Source organism: Paroedura picta, chromosome 1 (genome assembly GCF_049243985.1).
Source record: "Paroedura picta isolate Pp20150507F chromosome 1, Ppicta_v3.0, whole genome shotgun sequence".
NCBI lineage: Eukaryota > Metazoa > Chordata > Lepidosauria > Squamata > Gekkonidae > Paroedura > Paroedura picta.
This window is the reverse complement of record NC_135369.1, coordinates 29,988,684-30,002,400: the sequence shown is the minus strand read 5'-3', so window position 1 is coordinate 30,002,400 and position 13,717 is coordinate 29,988,684. Positions and strand designations below refer to the sequence as shown.

The 13,717-nt window shown below is 47.7% G+C and overlaps 1 protein-coding gene across 9 annotated transcripts in view; it reads right to left on the bottom strand.

Moving 5' to 3' along the window:
• The window catches only part of NCOA1 (nuclear receptor coactivator 1), a 321,680-nt gene that overhangs the window by 5,909 nt on the left and 302,054 nt on the right, over positions 1–13,717 (bottom strand). For all 9 annotated transcript variants that reach the window (XM_077331693.1, XM_077331659.1, XM_077331668.1 and 6 more), the window contains 5 exons: positions 9,005–9,325; positions 8,020–8,121; positions 4,042–4,444; positions 2,489–2,663; positions 1,604–1,787 (listed from right to left, as the gene is read on the bottom strand). In XM_077331693.1, the coding sequence (XP_077187808.1) occupies positions 1,604–1,787; positions 2,489–2,663; positions 4,042–4,444; positions 8,020–8,121; positions 9,005–9,325 (1,185 nt within the window). The remainder of the gene's footprint in view (positions 1–1,603; positions 1,788–2,488; positions 2,664–4,041; positions 4,445–8,019; positions 8,122–9,004; positions 9,326–13,717) is intronic.

Sequence of the window (13,717 nt, the reverse complement as noted above, 5' to 3'; positions counted from 1 at the left end):
ACCCAGCTGGTTGCATGTGAAGGAGTGGGCAATCAAACCTGGTTCTCCAGATTAGAGTCTGCTCCTCTTAACTACTACACCATGCTGGCATTTGTTAATGTTGCCAAGGAGTGAATCAAAGGGGCAGTTTACAGTTTCTCCAATAGACTCATCTGGCTAAATGAAGTTACCAGGAAGCAGACCGTTTCTCCATTCAGTCCAGGACTGCCCTGCTCTGCTCTGCACTGGCGGCAGCTCTTGCAGATTTCAGATGCAGAAGAAGGTCCTTCTAAACACCTACTCATCTAACGTGTTTATGTCCGCAGTACAGCAAAATGTAAAGAACATCTTAAACAGTGATTAATTAAAAGGAAAGCCTAACACAATATTTAATAACTTCACATCCTGTCACAGGAAATGGCGTTATGATTGGGAAGCAGAATTAGAATACAAATCCCTTTGGTCCTCACCTCAGCCTGGTGGAATGAGGGCCTGGAAGAGCCATGGGCCCTGCAGGAACTGCCACGGTGCTGAAGGGCCTGAAAGATGGTTGGGGCCAATGAATCTACTGAACATCACCAATAAGGGCCCTCTTCTGCACCCTTCTCCCATCCTGGACTCATTGCCAGCAGACTAACAGATGGTTATACTTGGCAGCTAGAGTGCACAGATTCATTTTTTTTAAAGGATCCTAGCTTATGAAACCTTTAGATTATTTTCCTGTTTTACTACCTAGCACTGAACTACAATTCTTTTCCCTGAACCACTCACAACAATTTGTAAAAGAGAATGAGCAAAATAGGTTCCAACTCTTGATTTATACAAAGTATGATGGTAATTTGGGCTGATTAAAGTATTTGGGCTGATCCTGCGTTGAGCAGGGGGTTGGACTAGATGGCCTGTATGGCCCCTTCCAACTCTATGATTCTATGATTCTATAATCTTGGGGCCACCAACACAATGCAGAGATGACAGCTTATGGCATCATTTTCACCTTTCCATCTCCATCTTGTTAATTACTCTCATTGTAGTTGACATGCCAAAAAAAGGGTAAAGAGGCATTTGGAATGTCCAAGAGCATTCTTGCATTCACAAGTTAAGGCTCCCATGTGAAACACCTCTTAATAATTACACTACAGGATACCCTGAAAATGTTCAGTGTGCAAAATGAGCTTTCCTATCTCTCCCAGATTCTCGTAAAGAACTTTAGACCAAAACTTATAATAGGCAGAATACACCCCCTCCTCTCCCCTCAAAAATGCCAGGTCACATCATGCAAATAATGTGGCTTGCTGGGAGATTCCAGCACTCCAGCACCATCCATTGCTTCTCCCTCCCTCCATATACTGCCCTCTTTCTGTTTTTTTAGCCGAGATCATGGTTCCCAGCTCCAACCCTACCGCAAAACACTTAGGCTGGTTCCTATTTAGGACTGCATGAACTAAATACATTTAAGACCATTGTTCTTCCACCTCTAGTCATTCCCTTGGCACCAGGGTGAGCACCTCAGTATGGCTATGAGTGTCATGCTCTTTGTGAGTGGGGAAAGTGTCAACTTCTGCTGGGGAGGGCTCAAATGAGCCTGTGCGGGGAGATGAGACAAGGCACTGTTGGTTGCACTAACCTGCTCTGAGCACAGCGCGTTCATGCCAGGCATCTGAAGCGAGCTCATTGGCATCTGTCCAGCCATTGGGTTCATATTCTGGACGTTGGCATTCCCACCAGCCATGGAGACCGTGATGCTCATGTTGTTGTACATTCCCTGCTGGTTTGGTGGGGGCTGGGTTTGCCCAGCTTGGCCAAACACACTATAGACAAAACAGAGGGAGAGAGAGTGGGTGGGAAGGGGAGTTAAAGATAGGGAAAGAATGAATGTTGACATGGTTTAAGTCTCAGAACTGCACTGTGTAGAACACGAGCATACAAACTCCTGCACAAGTCCCTGATTGGGAGACCCTCCCAGGGAGCCTGGGGGCTAAAGCAACCACCCACTTGTGCTAGCAAGGAGAAAGTGGGGAGGAAGCCCCTTGACAATGGTCTCGTCAGCAGCCTTGGCGAGCACCAACTAAAGAAGAAATTCTGCTTCAGTTAAGAATGATTCTGTGTATTGTAATTCTGCTTTGAGGTTTTTGAATGGCGGCTGACATATCCAGGAGAGAAAATCTTAAGAGGTGAACAGCTCAGTGTATGCTATTCAAGCAGAAGATGAACAAGCTTCATGAGTTGAACCCTGGACTTTGCTATAATATGGGGACCTCAGCCCCAAGCGGTACCATTTAGGCTGCTAGTTGTCACCTGAATTGCAAGAGTGCCTGGAGTGGCAGCTTGTGACTGTGAAGGGGGAGACCCTGGTTCACCACCCTCCACTGCCTCTGGAAAGTGACCCTCCTGTAAAAACATTTTGTTGATGACCATTAATCTAAAACGGCATGAGTCTATTGCTGAACAATATCTGCCAAAGTCTGGAATGTGAAAATTAGGAGTGTCTATACCTTAGAGTTGTGCTTACTTGTTATTCCCCATGGTTCCTTGCTGCCAGGTCTTCATGTCCGGTGACTGGTACCCGGGCGTGGGTGGGGCTGGCTGGAGCATGGGGCTCTGAGAAGGAGGGAGCTGCGGCGACATCAGGGGGCTGCTGGGACTGAGTGATGGGGCAAAAGCAGCCTCACCCTGCTGACCCATTCCTAGGAGGAAAAGAGAGCAACAATCCTGAGCGTGGAACTCTGGCAAGATAGCCTACAATACAACTACCTTGCTTTATCTTCAGGGGGTGACAGCCAAGATCATCTGGAAATCCTACCAAACCCTGGTAGTTCAGTGACCATGAACTCCTTCCTTGGCTGGGGAAGCTGTTAATGCACCAAGCAGTCTAGGACATGGCTGCCATCTGCAGAATTCTGTGGCTGAATTTGTACCATGGGCTTCCCCAGTGCTGATTTTAAATGCCACAGCTCCAGCCTGGAACAGTACAATGGTATGGCTAACAACTAATGAAAGAATAGAGTTGAAGGTGGTATGACGGCTTCAGCATGGATCCTAGGGTAATTCCTCTATCTCTCTCTCTCTTCTGCTGCCCCTTGATACTTGAAAAGTTGTTTCTCTGGGCCAAGAGTGGTGTGATGGCATTTGTGGCATCGACACTTAGGAATGTTCACAAAAACCATGGACTTCTTCTTGAGTGAGTGGAACTATTTTCTGCTCACAGAAGGGCATCTCAAGATCCTACTGCACTGTATCCCAACAGTGTATGAAATCACACATGAAGCTCCCTTATACCGAATCAGATCACTGGTCCCCCAGAGTCAGTGTTGTCTACTTAGACTGGCAGGGGCTCTCCAAGGTCTTTCACACCATCTATTTCCCAATCCTTGTAACTGGAGTTGCTGGGGATTGAACCTGGGACTTCCACTGAGTCACAACCACTCCCCAATTGCCACTTCTTTCTTTCCACTGGAATATCTGGTCAGACAAATTTTGGGTGGTTTTGAATTACTATGCAAAATTCCTGCAAGCTCTCCCTGATCAGGGATGGAAGTGGGAATGAGTGTACACACTGCAGGCAACTCCCCAAAAAGCTCCTGTGACCACCTTTGTAGAGGGCCCTGATGAAGCATAGAGACTAGAACGAGGAAGTGGTCCAATCACTCGCTAGGCGGCCCAAGAGAAGTTCTACTGTGTCTCAGCCTTGACACTTGGCATGAGATCCAAGGATGTATAGTTGTCAGCATGCTCGACTACTGTTGGGGAGATCCGAGCTCAAATGCTCAGGTGCCTGAAATGAGCCTCTCTATTTCAACTTGAGTTCACCGCAGAGGTATTATGCCAATAAAAGTACTGTGTATTCTGTATTCTATTCACTGCAGAGTGTTCTAGTGAGGTTAAAATGCTTATGGACTCAAACTCCTTGCAGAAAACGACAGATCTGCCGGAGAGAACTCCAATTCTTATTTTCTGTCCCAGAGTTAGAGGAGAAATCTTGAGCAACCAAGCCACTGGAGTTTCAGCCCACCATCAGCAAGATGTAAGAAAAAACCCCTCGGCAGAGCCTGGCCCAAGACTCACCTGAGCCTGAGTACTGGAAGATGTTCTGCTGCATCTGAGGGTTCATCCCAGAGCCGAACTGTCCTCCGACGTTTCCCATCATCCCCCTGTTCACCATGTTGTTGCGGCTGGCCAGTGCAGCCTCAGGGTTTGATGCCAGCTGCGAGAACGGGCTAGTGGAGGTAGGGGGGTTTCCTGGATTCGTACCGTAGCTGGGGGGGAAGGGGAACTGTTGCGGGGGAGCCTGGGGGAGGCGCCCGGCCCCCAGCTGCACAGGGACCCCAGCCGTGGGGGGGAGGTTGTTCCCGAAGCTCTGCTGCTGCCTCATTAACATGGCTCGTTGCTGCATTAGCTGCCTCTGCCGGTGCTGCTGGCTGTAGAGCTCGCGCTGGCGCTGGGCCAGCATCTGTGCATTCAGGGGGGGCTGAGATGAAGGAGAAGAAAGGAAAGTGCAGGGAAAACAGTGAGGCTCAGGTAAAGGAGGTGCTCATGTCCTGTACTGGAGCTCAGAGGTATCAGCTGTTTTGCTGGAGAGCATGCAAAGAGTCGTCCAGAGAGTGACAGGATGGAAGGGACAAGGAAGCTCACCTATACAAGCCCTTTGTCCCAAGGCAGAATCCTCTATACTGGGGTGGCCAAACTGTGGCTCTCCAGATGTCCATGGACTACAATTTCCAAGAGGTAGGGACAGCAGCTCATGGTAATTGTAGTCCATGGGCATCTGGAAAGCCACAGTTTGGCCACCTCTGCTCTAGACACATGCTCACCATCCATATTTCTTGATTGAAGCCTTTCCCTTGCGGCTCAATTCTAAATTAAAACAATCCACAACCACAGCTATATAAACCCCCATTAAGTCCCCCCCACAAATGTGACTCATTCACACTTTTTAAAAAACCACAGCAGATAAAAGAGCCTTACAGCGCAGCCTAGAAACCTCTGTCCTCAGTTCTACCACCAAAAAAAGCAACAGGCTCTGGTAGATGCCAGGCGGGAAGGCATTTAAAGCTGAACTTGGAAACCACCTGGCAGCCAAAGCGGGCAAGATGTGTTCCCGTTAGCGACTTCCTGCCCATGACCAGACTGTTGCCCTCTGAAAGAGTTCCTGGGTTGTCTTCATGGACAGGCCCTTCCAGAGAGTCTTGAGGTACTCTGATTGCAAGATCACAAAAGCAGGGAATAGAACATGGGCAGATCAGCTGAACTTGGCAAAAGGGAAAGCTGGTGAGTCAGATACAGCTACTCAGAAACACCCTTGGTCTCCAAACTCCACACAGCCACAACAGGACTCCAGCTTCAAAACACTGATCTTTGGGGTGTGCAGCTGAAGTCTGCATCAGTCTCCCCCCCTCCCCCCCTGCAATGATCATTTTGTCTGTTCCTAAGACTTTAATCAATTCTGTTAATCTGGTCTCTGGATTGACAGAAGGCCTTTAACCACCTTCCTGCACCGAGGAGCCTCTCAGTCCAGAATGTTTAACTAGCCCTGCAATCCCCTGATCTGTTTCCACTGCATTTGGCTCACATGCTCTCTGGCCGACTCTCCTACACCAAGCTTGGGATGTGCAAGCTCAAGAACTCTTGGGGCCACGGCTGATAACTTTGCTCAGCACCAGGTGCAGCCCTCCTACCTCCCACCCAGCTGCTCAGAGCTCCAAAGAATTCTCCCTCCCTGCAGAACTTCGCCCCCCCCCATTCCAAAGTATAATGCACTGACTGAGGTACAAGCAAGATGGCTCAGCAGGAGAGACAGCTTGGTGTAGTGGTTAAGAGCGGCAGCCTCTAATCTGGAGAGCTGGGATTGATTTCCCGCTCTTCCTCCACATGCAGCCAGCTGGGTGACCTGGGCTTGTCCTAGTCCTGTTAGACCTGTTCTCACAGAGCACTTCTGTCAGAGCTCTCTCAGCCCCATCTCAGCCCCAGACTTCACAGGGAGTCTGTTGTGGGGAGAGGAAAAGGAAGGCGACTGTACCTCCGGGTAGAGAAAAACAGGGTATAAAAACCAACTCTTCTTCTGTTTCTTAAAGTGAGTGTTAAAACTGCACATTGCATTGTGTACCCTAATGGAATGGCAACTGGCAAGCATTAATATTTGTTTCAGTCATGTTTCCTGGTAAATTCTGCTTATAATAAAAGAATCTACACAGTTCAAGCGGGCAAGCCATGCCTGCTGAGCCATGAGGAGAAATATTCCTTTCGGGTTCTCACCACTGAGCCTCTTTGGCAGAGAGAACGCCTAAAGGGGAGTGGGTGGTTGCTGCTGGAGATGCATCTGGGCCTGATCCAGTTAAGCGGCAAATGCCATTTGTTTGGCCCAGAGCGGAATGAAAAACCCGCCTCCCACACTGCAGGAACCCCACAGAGCTTTTGGCAGAGCAGGTGAATTGTAGGCTGATCGAGCCAGTCAGCTGACACACACCCTCCTAAAAATACAAACACACCCACAACCCCCCAGCCCTGTCAGACCTAGCTAAATGCGACCTGGAGGGGTCTCACTCGCCTAGCTCTGTGCTGGCCACAGCGCCTAGCAAACATTCCACCTTCCTGGCTTTAGTGCAGCTGTTGACTTGTAAAAAAAAAAAAGTCTGGAGAAATGCCAGCAGCCTCTCCGCTTCCCCCAGCTCTTGTGCCGAAGAACAGCTGCTGTTGGACTACAGTCCTATGAACACTCATTCCTTTATGTTCCAATCCCTTATGCTGACAAACGTGTCCCTCCCCAAAGCAGCCCAGCTGGAAACCCTCCCAAAGTCTGTTCCTTCTCCCACTTGTCCGACTCACACGTTTCGTTAAACTTTGCAAACATAAACATGTGATGCTTGGTCAAGCCGATGGCCCATCTCCTTCAGCAATCTGCCGTCCCGAAGCAGCCAGACAGATGCTTCAGTGACGTTTGAACAAGATGTAATGGTGACATGCACCCATTAGTGCTAATCTTCACCGTCCCGGTTGCCAGATGTACATTCTCTCTGAATAGGGATGCTGTCCTGCTGGCTATCGCATCAGCATTTACCGACAGCTCTGTTAACCACTACGTCTGCAGCTAACACGTCTTTGAAAAGCCACTGATGGCATAATTATCACCATCTCCTGTATCTTTTTTTCACATTCTGAAAGTGAATGTATCATTTTCCCTCACTATTCTCTTTCTTCACACTGCTCACCAGTTCATGAGTCTCTCCCTTGTTCCCATGTTGTTATTTTGCTGTGCTGAATCACTGCAACTTTTTAGGTAAGGCTGTCTTGTTTTCCCAGTAATGGATTTGCCTTCTTGTTGCTGCTGCTACATTTGGTTGATTTATTGAAGAAGAAGAGTTGGTTCTTATATGCTGCTTTTCTCTACCCAAAGGAGTCTCAAAGCAGCTTACAATTGCCTTCCCTTTCCTCTCCGCACAGCAGACACTCTGTGAGGTAGGTGAGGCTGAGAGAGCCCTGATATTACTGCTCGGTCAGAACAGCTGTGACAAGCCTAAGGTCACCTAGCTGGCTGCATGAATAGGAGTGGGGAATCAGACCCAGCTCGCCAGATTAGAAGTCCACACTCCTAACCACTACACCAAGCTGGCTCATTCAGCTAATCATGCTAAACCAGGCTTTTGTGAAACCCTGGGGTTTCTTGACAGCCCTGGATGGGTTTCCTGAATGGATGGGAGTTAGTTTCTTATGTATTTTTTTTAAATGTTAAACATTTATTGGGTGATATGACCATGTATGGTCATCTCGACCCACCCACCCCCCTCCCAAAATGGCCAATGATGGGCCTGGAGGAGGTGTGAATGGGAGGGGCTATGGGTGGGCGGGAACACAGTCATGCTTCCCAACCATATTCTGCACAATTGCCCCACAATTGCAACAAAGGGTATGTTAGGCACCAGGGCAAGAGAGGCCCAGCCATGTGAATAAAGCATCTACAGACCAGAAGGGCTGGTCCTACTGACTGTGCATTAATTTCCTCTGTAATGAGAGAATTAGGGACTGAAGGGTTCTTTCCTTAGCATTTACCTGTGGCGTGATCTGCTGCTGCATGCCTGCCCTCATGCTGACGGCACCTGGGGAATTTGCTGCAAACTGGTTCAGGATAGCCTGCCGATTCTGGTGTATCAACTAGAGAGGAGGCAATGAGGGAGACCTTGCAGTTCGGAAGGCTGGATGATTTTTGTTGCCACTACATGCAGAGTAGCTCCCTCCCCAGCACCCAAGAGGGGGGTTGGTATTTACATTGTTTACATAAGTGCAAATAGGAGGGCCCACCAATAACCAGAACAAGAAAGAGCCAAAGAGCAATTGGTGCTGTGGAAGGGGGTGTAGAATAGCATCGCCAGGAAGATCCCACAACTGTTGGGCTAGTCCTGAAGAACATTTCGAGCAGTGGTTCCCAACTGGGGGGGGGGGTTGGGGACCCATAGGGGGCACAGAAATATTGCACCCTAAGCATTGTCATTTTTAACTTTTTGTCATAATGCATTTTTCAATGCATTTTCAGTACTCATAGTACAACTACTAAAATAAGGCAAGGAGTGTGAATTATTCTGATGTTAGAAAGGGGTCTTCATACTTGAAAAGGTTGGGAGCTCTGTCATCTAGAGCAGCGTCAAGGGATGGAATGGTTGCCATCTTTCTGCAGTTCTTGGATTGGCCAAACAAAAACACCCCCCCTAGCTCCACAACTCTAATGTCATACAATACCAGGAATAATTATCCAAGGCGTCCCATTCCAGAGAATGTCTGGTAACAAAAACAGGTTTGCAGCTGAACTCATGCAGCTAAGAGGAACCAGGTGTGCACAGACTACATCTTATGGGGTTTTTAATCATTCAGGTGGACCCCTGCTCATAAAATGGGTGTGTACAGGGGGGATATCCTTCAGTATATGTAAGTGAAACTGGAAGGCTACCAGCAAGGTGAACTGCGGCCTCTGCCTGGTCACACAGAGGGCGATTTGGAGGGGGCTTGGGCGGTAGACAGACAAGCAGTCCTGCACACTCACCTGCTGCTGTCCCTGGAGCCGCTGCTGCAGCTGCAACCGCAGGTTGGGTGCTGTTGGAGGTCTGTTGAGGGCCTGTCGGGGCTGCATCCCCATGGTGGTGGGGAAGGCCCCACGGGGCGGTGGGACCTGGACAGGCATGGGACCGAAAGGCTGCTTCTGCCTCACCATGCCTGGGAAAGGACCGGGGAGGTTGGTGGTGGGAGAGGCTGAGGAATAAGGCTGTGGATACATGCCAGGCTTCTGATCCATCACAAGAGGGGGCGGTGGTGGTGTTGCTTGCTGCGGCTGGAATCTCTCGCTTAGCGTTTCCAGACCGCCTCCCTGTTCAAGGAGGGAAAGAAGTGTGAGCTCTCCGGAGACTCAATATGGTATCTTAAATGAACTACAACTAAAATACACATATTTTGAGTACTACGCTCAAATACAGCTGCAACTCTTCAGAGTATGTTTTTCAGGATTGCTGATCAATGACTAAATCATGTGACCTACACACACTATATGTGTAGTTCAACGTGAGCAATGGAGAGGAAACCACAGCCAGCTTTGGATTCACGATGCACGTACCAGAAGCGTAGGCAAGAATGTAATTTTCACATTCACACATACATTTTAGTTGTATGTCTGAAATGAAGAAAACAAGGTTGCACTTACCAGTAATTGTTGTTTGAGTGGTCTTCTGTGCAAGCACATGGGACTGCACTTTTGCTGCTGTGGAGAAGAGCTATCAAACTTTAAAATGACGTTTTTCAATCCCAGGAGTGCTCCTCCTCCCCTAACAGAGGAGGCTGACTGTCCAACCCAAAATCACATCATGGGGGAGGGGCTCGCCACTGTAGGAAGGTAAGCATCAATCCACAAGCATAAGCCCACAGCAGAGAAAGAAGGGAGGGATGTGCGCCTGCACAGTAAACCACTAGAGGAACAACAATTCCAGGTAAGTGCAACCTTCTTTCCATCTTTGTGGCTTCTGTGCAGTCCCACATGGGAGAATGAAGCACCACTCTAACCTCAGCAGCCTCTCTCCAGGAGTTTGCATCTATGGCATAGGGGAGATGAATGTGACTCATTTGACCAGGTCACCGCACTGCAGATGAAAGATGAAAGGTCAGAAGGGAGACCTCTTGACCTAGGAGTTACTTGGTCACCCCTTGGGGAAGGAAATGCACACTTGGTTTTAACACTACCCATCCTGATGAAATCTTAGAAAAAGTGGGCAATCGGATAAGGTCCAGGTCTCCCCAACCTTCAGGCCAAATTAACGGCCATTCAAAAAGGATGTACTGTGTAAAAGAAAAGGACAGACTTTTTCTTTTTCCTTTTCTTATCTCTCATTTTTCCCCCTGGAAAAAATCTATTTTCCAAGGGGATAACTTCAGCAGTCCTTTCAATGGAAAACCATTGTGAAAATTGTGTTAGAATCCACATAGACCCACGAATTTCACACTTCAAAGAAGAATGAGCACAGTATACTCATGAATGATGAAGCACCACAACCTGGATAGCAGGCCTATGGCGCCCTCAAGACCGGATACAAAATGTGCTAGCGAACCTGCCCAAGAAGCCAATCAGTGAAATAGGGATATAGCCATCAACTATGTAGCCTGAAGTGAGCCACTACCACTGCAGTATATGTCATGAATAGCCTAGTTGCAGATGCTAGACCAAAAGCAACACATTATACATAATGAACTGCATTATGTGCAAACACAAGAAGATTGCACAGTTGGATGCATACACAAATACAGCAACACTTTCTTTGGGGATGGCTGCCAGTCCATTGATCAGGAACAATGAATGGCTAAATGGAAGCTATGCCAAGTGCTCTGCATCACTGTTTCCTAAACATGGGAACAACAGGATAAGCTTCCAGAAAATATACAATGGACCGTTCAATACTGAGCTTGTGGATCCCCTTGGGATTAAGTGGAATTTCCACTCCTGGCAACCCCTTACCCTCTAGCTGAGGGGCATACAGCTTCCTTGAGTGGACAGCATAGGATGCCTAAAAATCCCAATTATCCGTGTCAACCTTGGCCAATGCTTCGCCTGTCCCCCTGAACATCCTAATGTGCCCTAGCGTATCATATGTCTGAGCACTAAATAACAGCTTACTCTTGAAAAGGCCCCCAGGCTTTAGCCCTGATTCTGGGTACGATGGGGAGAGATTAGCCAAGGATGATGTTGCATTACACTATTGGCTGGCAGTGCTGGAATGTGGCTCTTTCCTCCTGTCTTCAAGCATTCAGTTGCCACCTTCCCCATTTGAACCATTCAGCCACTGTGGCCTTTGCCAGTAGATCCTTAAACTCAGGAAGGTATCAATAAGGGATGACATCTTGTTCCAAAGGGACCTTTGATATATGCTCATTAGTTATTTGCAGTTCACTGCTCTTATGCCCATGACGCCTCATGAGTAAGTCCCATGCACCATAAAAAGTTTTCCTTCCCTCCATTCCACAAAATAAAAAAAAGGAGGGAGGATGACAAACAGATCTAACCACTGCTGCTTGAACATCCCAAATAATGGATTAAGCTCTGGGATACTTCATTTAACACAATCTAAGCACAGCCTTCCCTGTGAGCCTATACATCCCATTTTGTGCCAAAGCAGGCATGGATGCAAGTTTAGATAAGAGCCTTTATAGACAGACAGCTATAGTACACACTTGGGATATATTAAAAAATCTATAAATTGAGACACTAGTCTTAAGCTTTGCAGAAATCTAACCCTCTGCCCTTAAAATAATCAATTCTGAGATCGTCTCAGATCTTCTGCCAGCAACTGCACCAAAGATTAACTCACAGCAGCAGGTGATGGCACCTATATGGCCTCAGACCCCATGTTAAACCTCCCTTCCAATCTGTCTGGGGGTTGAGAATGCGGACAGAGCTTAGTTCTAGAAGTGATGCTCAAGGCAGGGGAGGGGTACACATTGTCTAACCTCTCAATTTCCCCATACTAGTTTCTGGAACTACGCAGTGCCGGTCAGCGCTGATGCTTAGCAGGGATGGTCACTGGTGATGCACAATGATGTATTCAGAGCGGTGCTCAGTGGTGGCTGCTCAGCATTGGGTGCCCAGGGTTGGGTGCTTAGCGGCATGAATGTTTGGCAGCAACTCTCCTTTTGTCATTGAGCACTCCCAGAACCAGGCCACTCTTGGGTTGCTGATGTTGACGGAGAGTCTGCCCACCTTGGCACTGAGGAGATGGTGCTTATTGGCATAAACCGCCTCTAGATGAGAATGGTAAACAGGCAATGCCTGACTTTTCCTCCATCTTCTTCACCCGTAGGCTAGGTGTGGCAGATTCTTCCCCTGAATAAGCTCCACCAGGACTGGCACTGAGCTCACCAAGGTGGCTACTGGCCGATTATCAGCCACATGGGCTCTCTCTTGTTATGGGATTGAGGCATGAGGCCATTTCCCAGGGTATTTCCAGATGAGCTGCTCTTCCTTCCCTTGATTTCTGGGGTGATTTGGTGGCAAGATTTGAGTATCTTCATCTGGGGCCATTTCTGCTCTACCTTAATTAATTTATTAGTTATTTAAGGCCATGTTCTCACCAACAATGGCTGATAATATAAAACTTATAAGTCATTCACCTCTTATCTGAGGTAAATATTCTTTTGGTTAGCTGAACAGTTCTCTTGGCAGTGGCTAAAAGAGAACTAAAGGAGGAGTGCTCACCTATCCCACATCACATGACTTTTGGGCAGGAAAATCGGCCTCCTCAGTGAAGAGAGGAGGAGCACTCCTGGGATCTAAAAACATCATTTTAAAGCTTGCTAGCTCTTCTCCGCAGCAGGCCTGCAAAAGCGCAGTCCCATGTGGGACTGCACCGAAGCAATGAAGATGAACCTGAGTTGCTTCTCTTGTGAGATTATGTGCTCTGCTGAATTTTGGGGAAATTAAAAATAAGACATGTAATGAGTAGACTCTTGAAATCTGCTTTGAGTTGAAGTATTTCAGTTGTCAGTTCAAATCTTGCCATGACCTTAACTACCTCCCCCAGTTTCTTCTATGTCAGCTTCACCACCACTCCAAACAATATGGGGGAGAGTAAATAGTACAGGCTCATCTTACCAAGCTGCTGCATGAGCTACTGAAGAGGTCTAGGCAGAATGTTTCCAACACTCAGGCATGCTGTCTAACAGCAGAGCATTATTACCATGAAAGCCCCTGAACAGATGAGGATGAAAAAGCAATAAACCTTCCTAAAAGATAAAAGCTTTCCAAAGAGCTGAACAATTTAGCAATCCTCAGGCCATTGAAAGTGCTTCAGATAATCTAGTTCTACTTGATTCTTTCCACTGAAAGAAACAAAATGCCGGAAGACCTTAAAACCTGGAATTTTAACAAGTTTTTAAAGGTGAAGGCAGAGATTCATCCCCCAGAGCCACCTGGAAACCAGCAGGATTCCTTAACCTCTGAGGGTGGACCATCCAAATCAGTCTCACATTGAAGGGGGAGATGATTCTTGCAGATTCTCTTTTCTTGTTGTAAGTCCCCATAATATTGGTCGTTGTTCAAGCTACGCCATGATAAGAGCGTCTCAGCATATGCATAACACTCACATTTGCAGAACTCATGTCAAACCTGGGGTCAAAACTGGGATATTTAATAAACTGTGGCTTTGTTCATGTGGGATGCATGCACTCTCTTTTCCCAGTACAAGACAGCTGTTCAATTACCAGTGAGATCAGTGGTATTGGA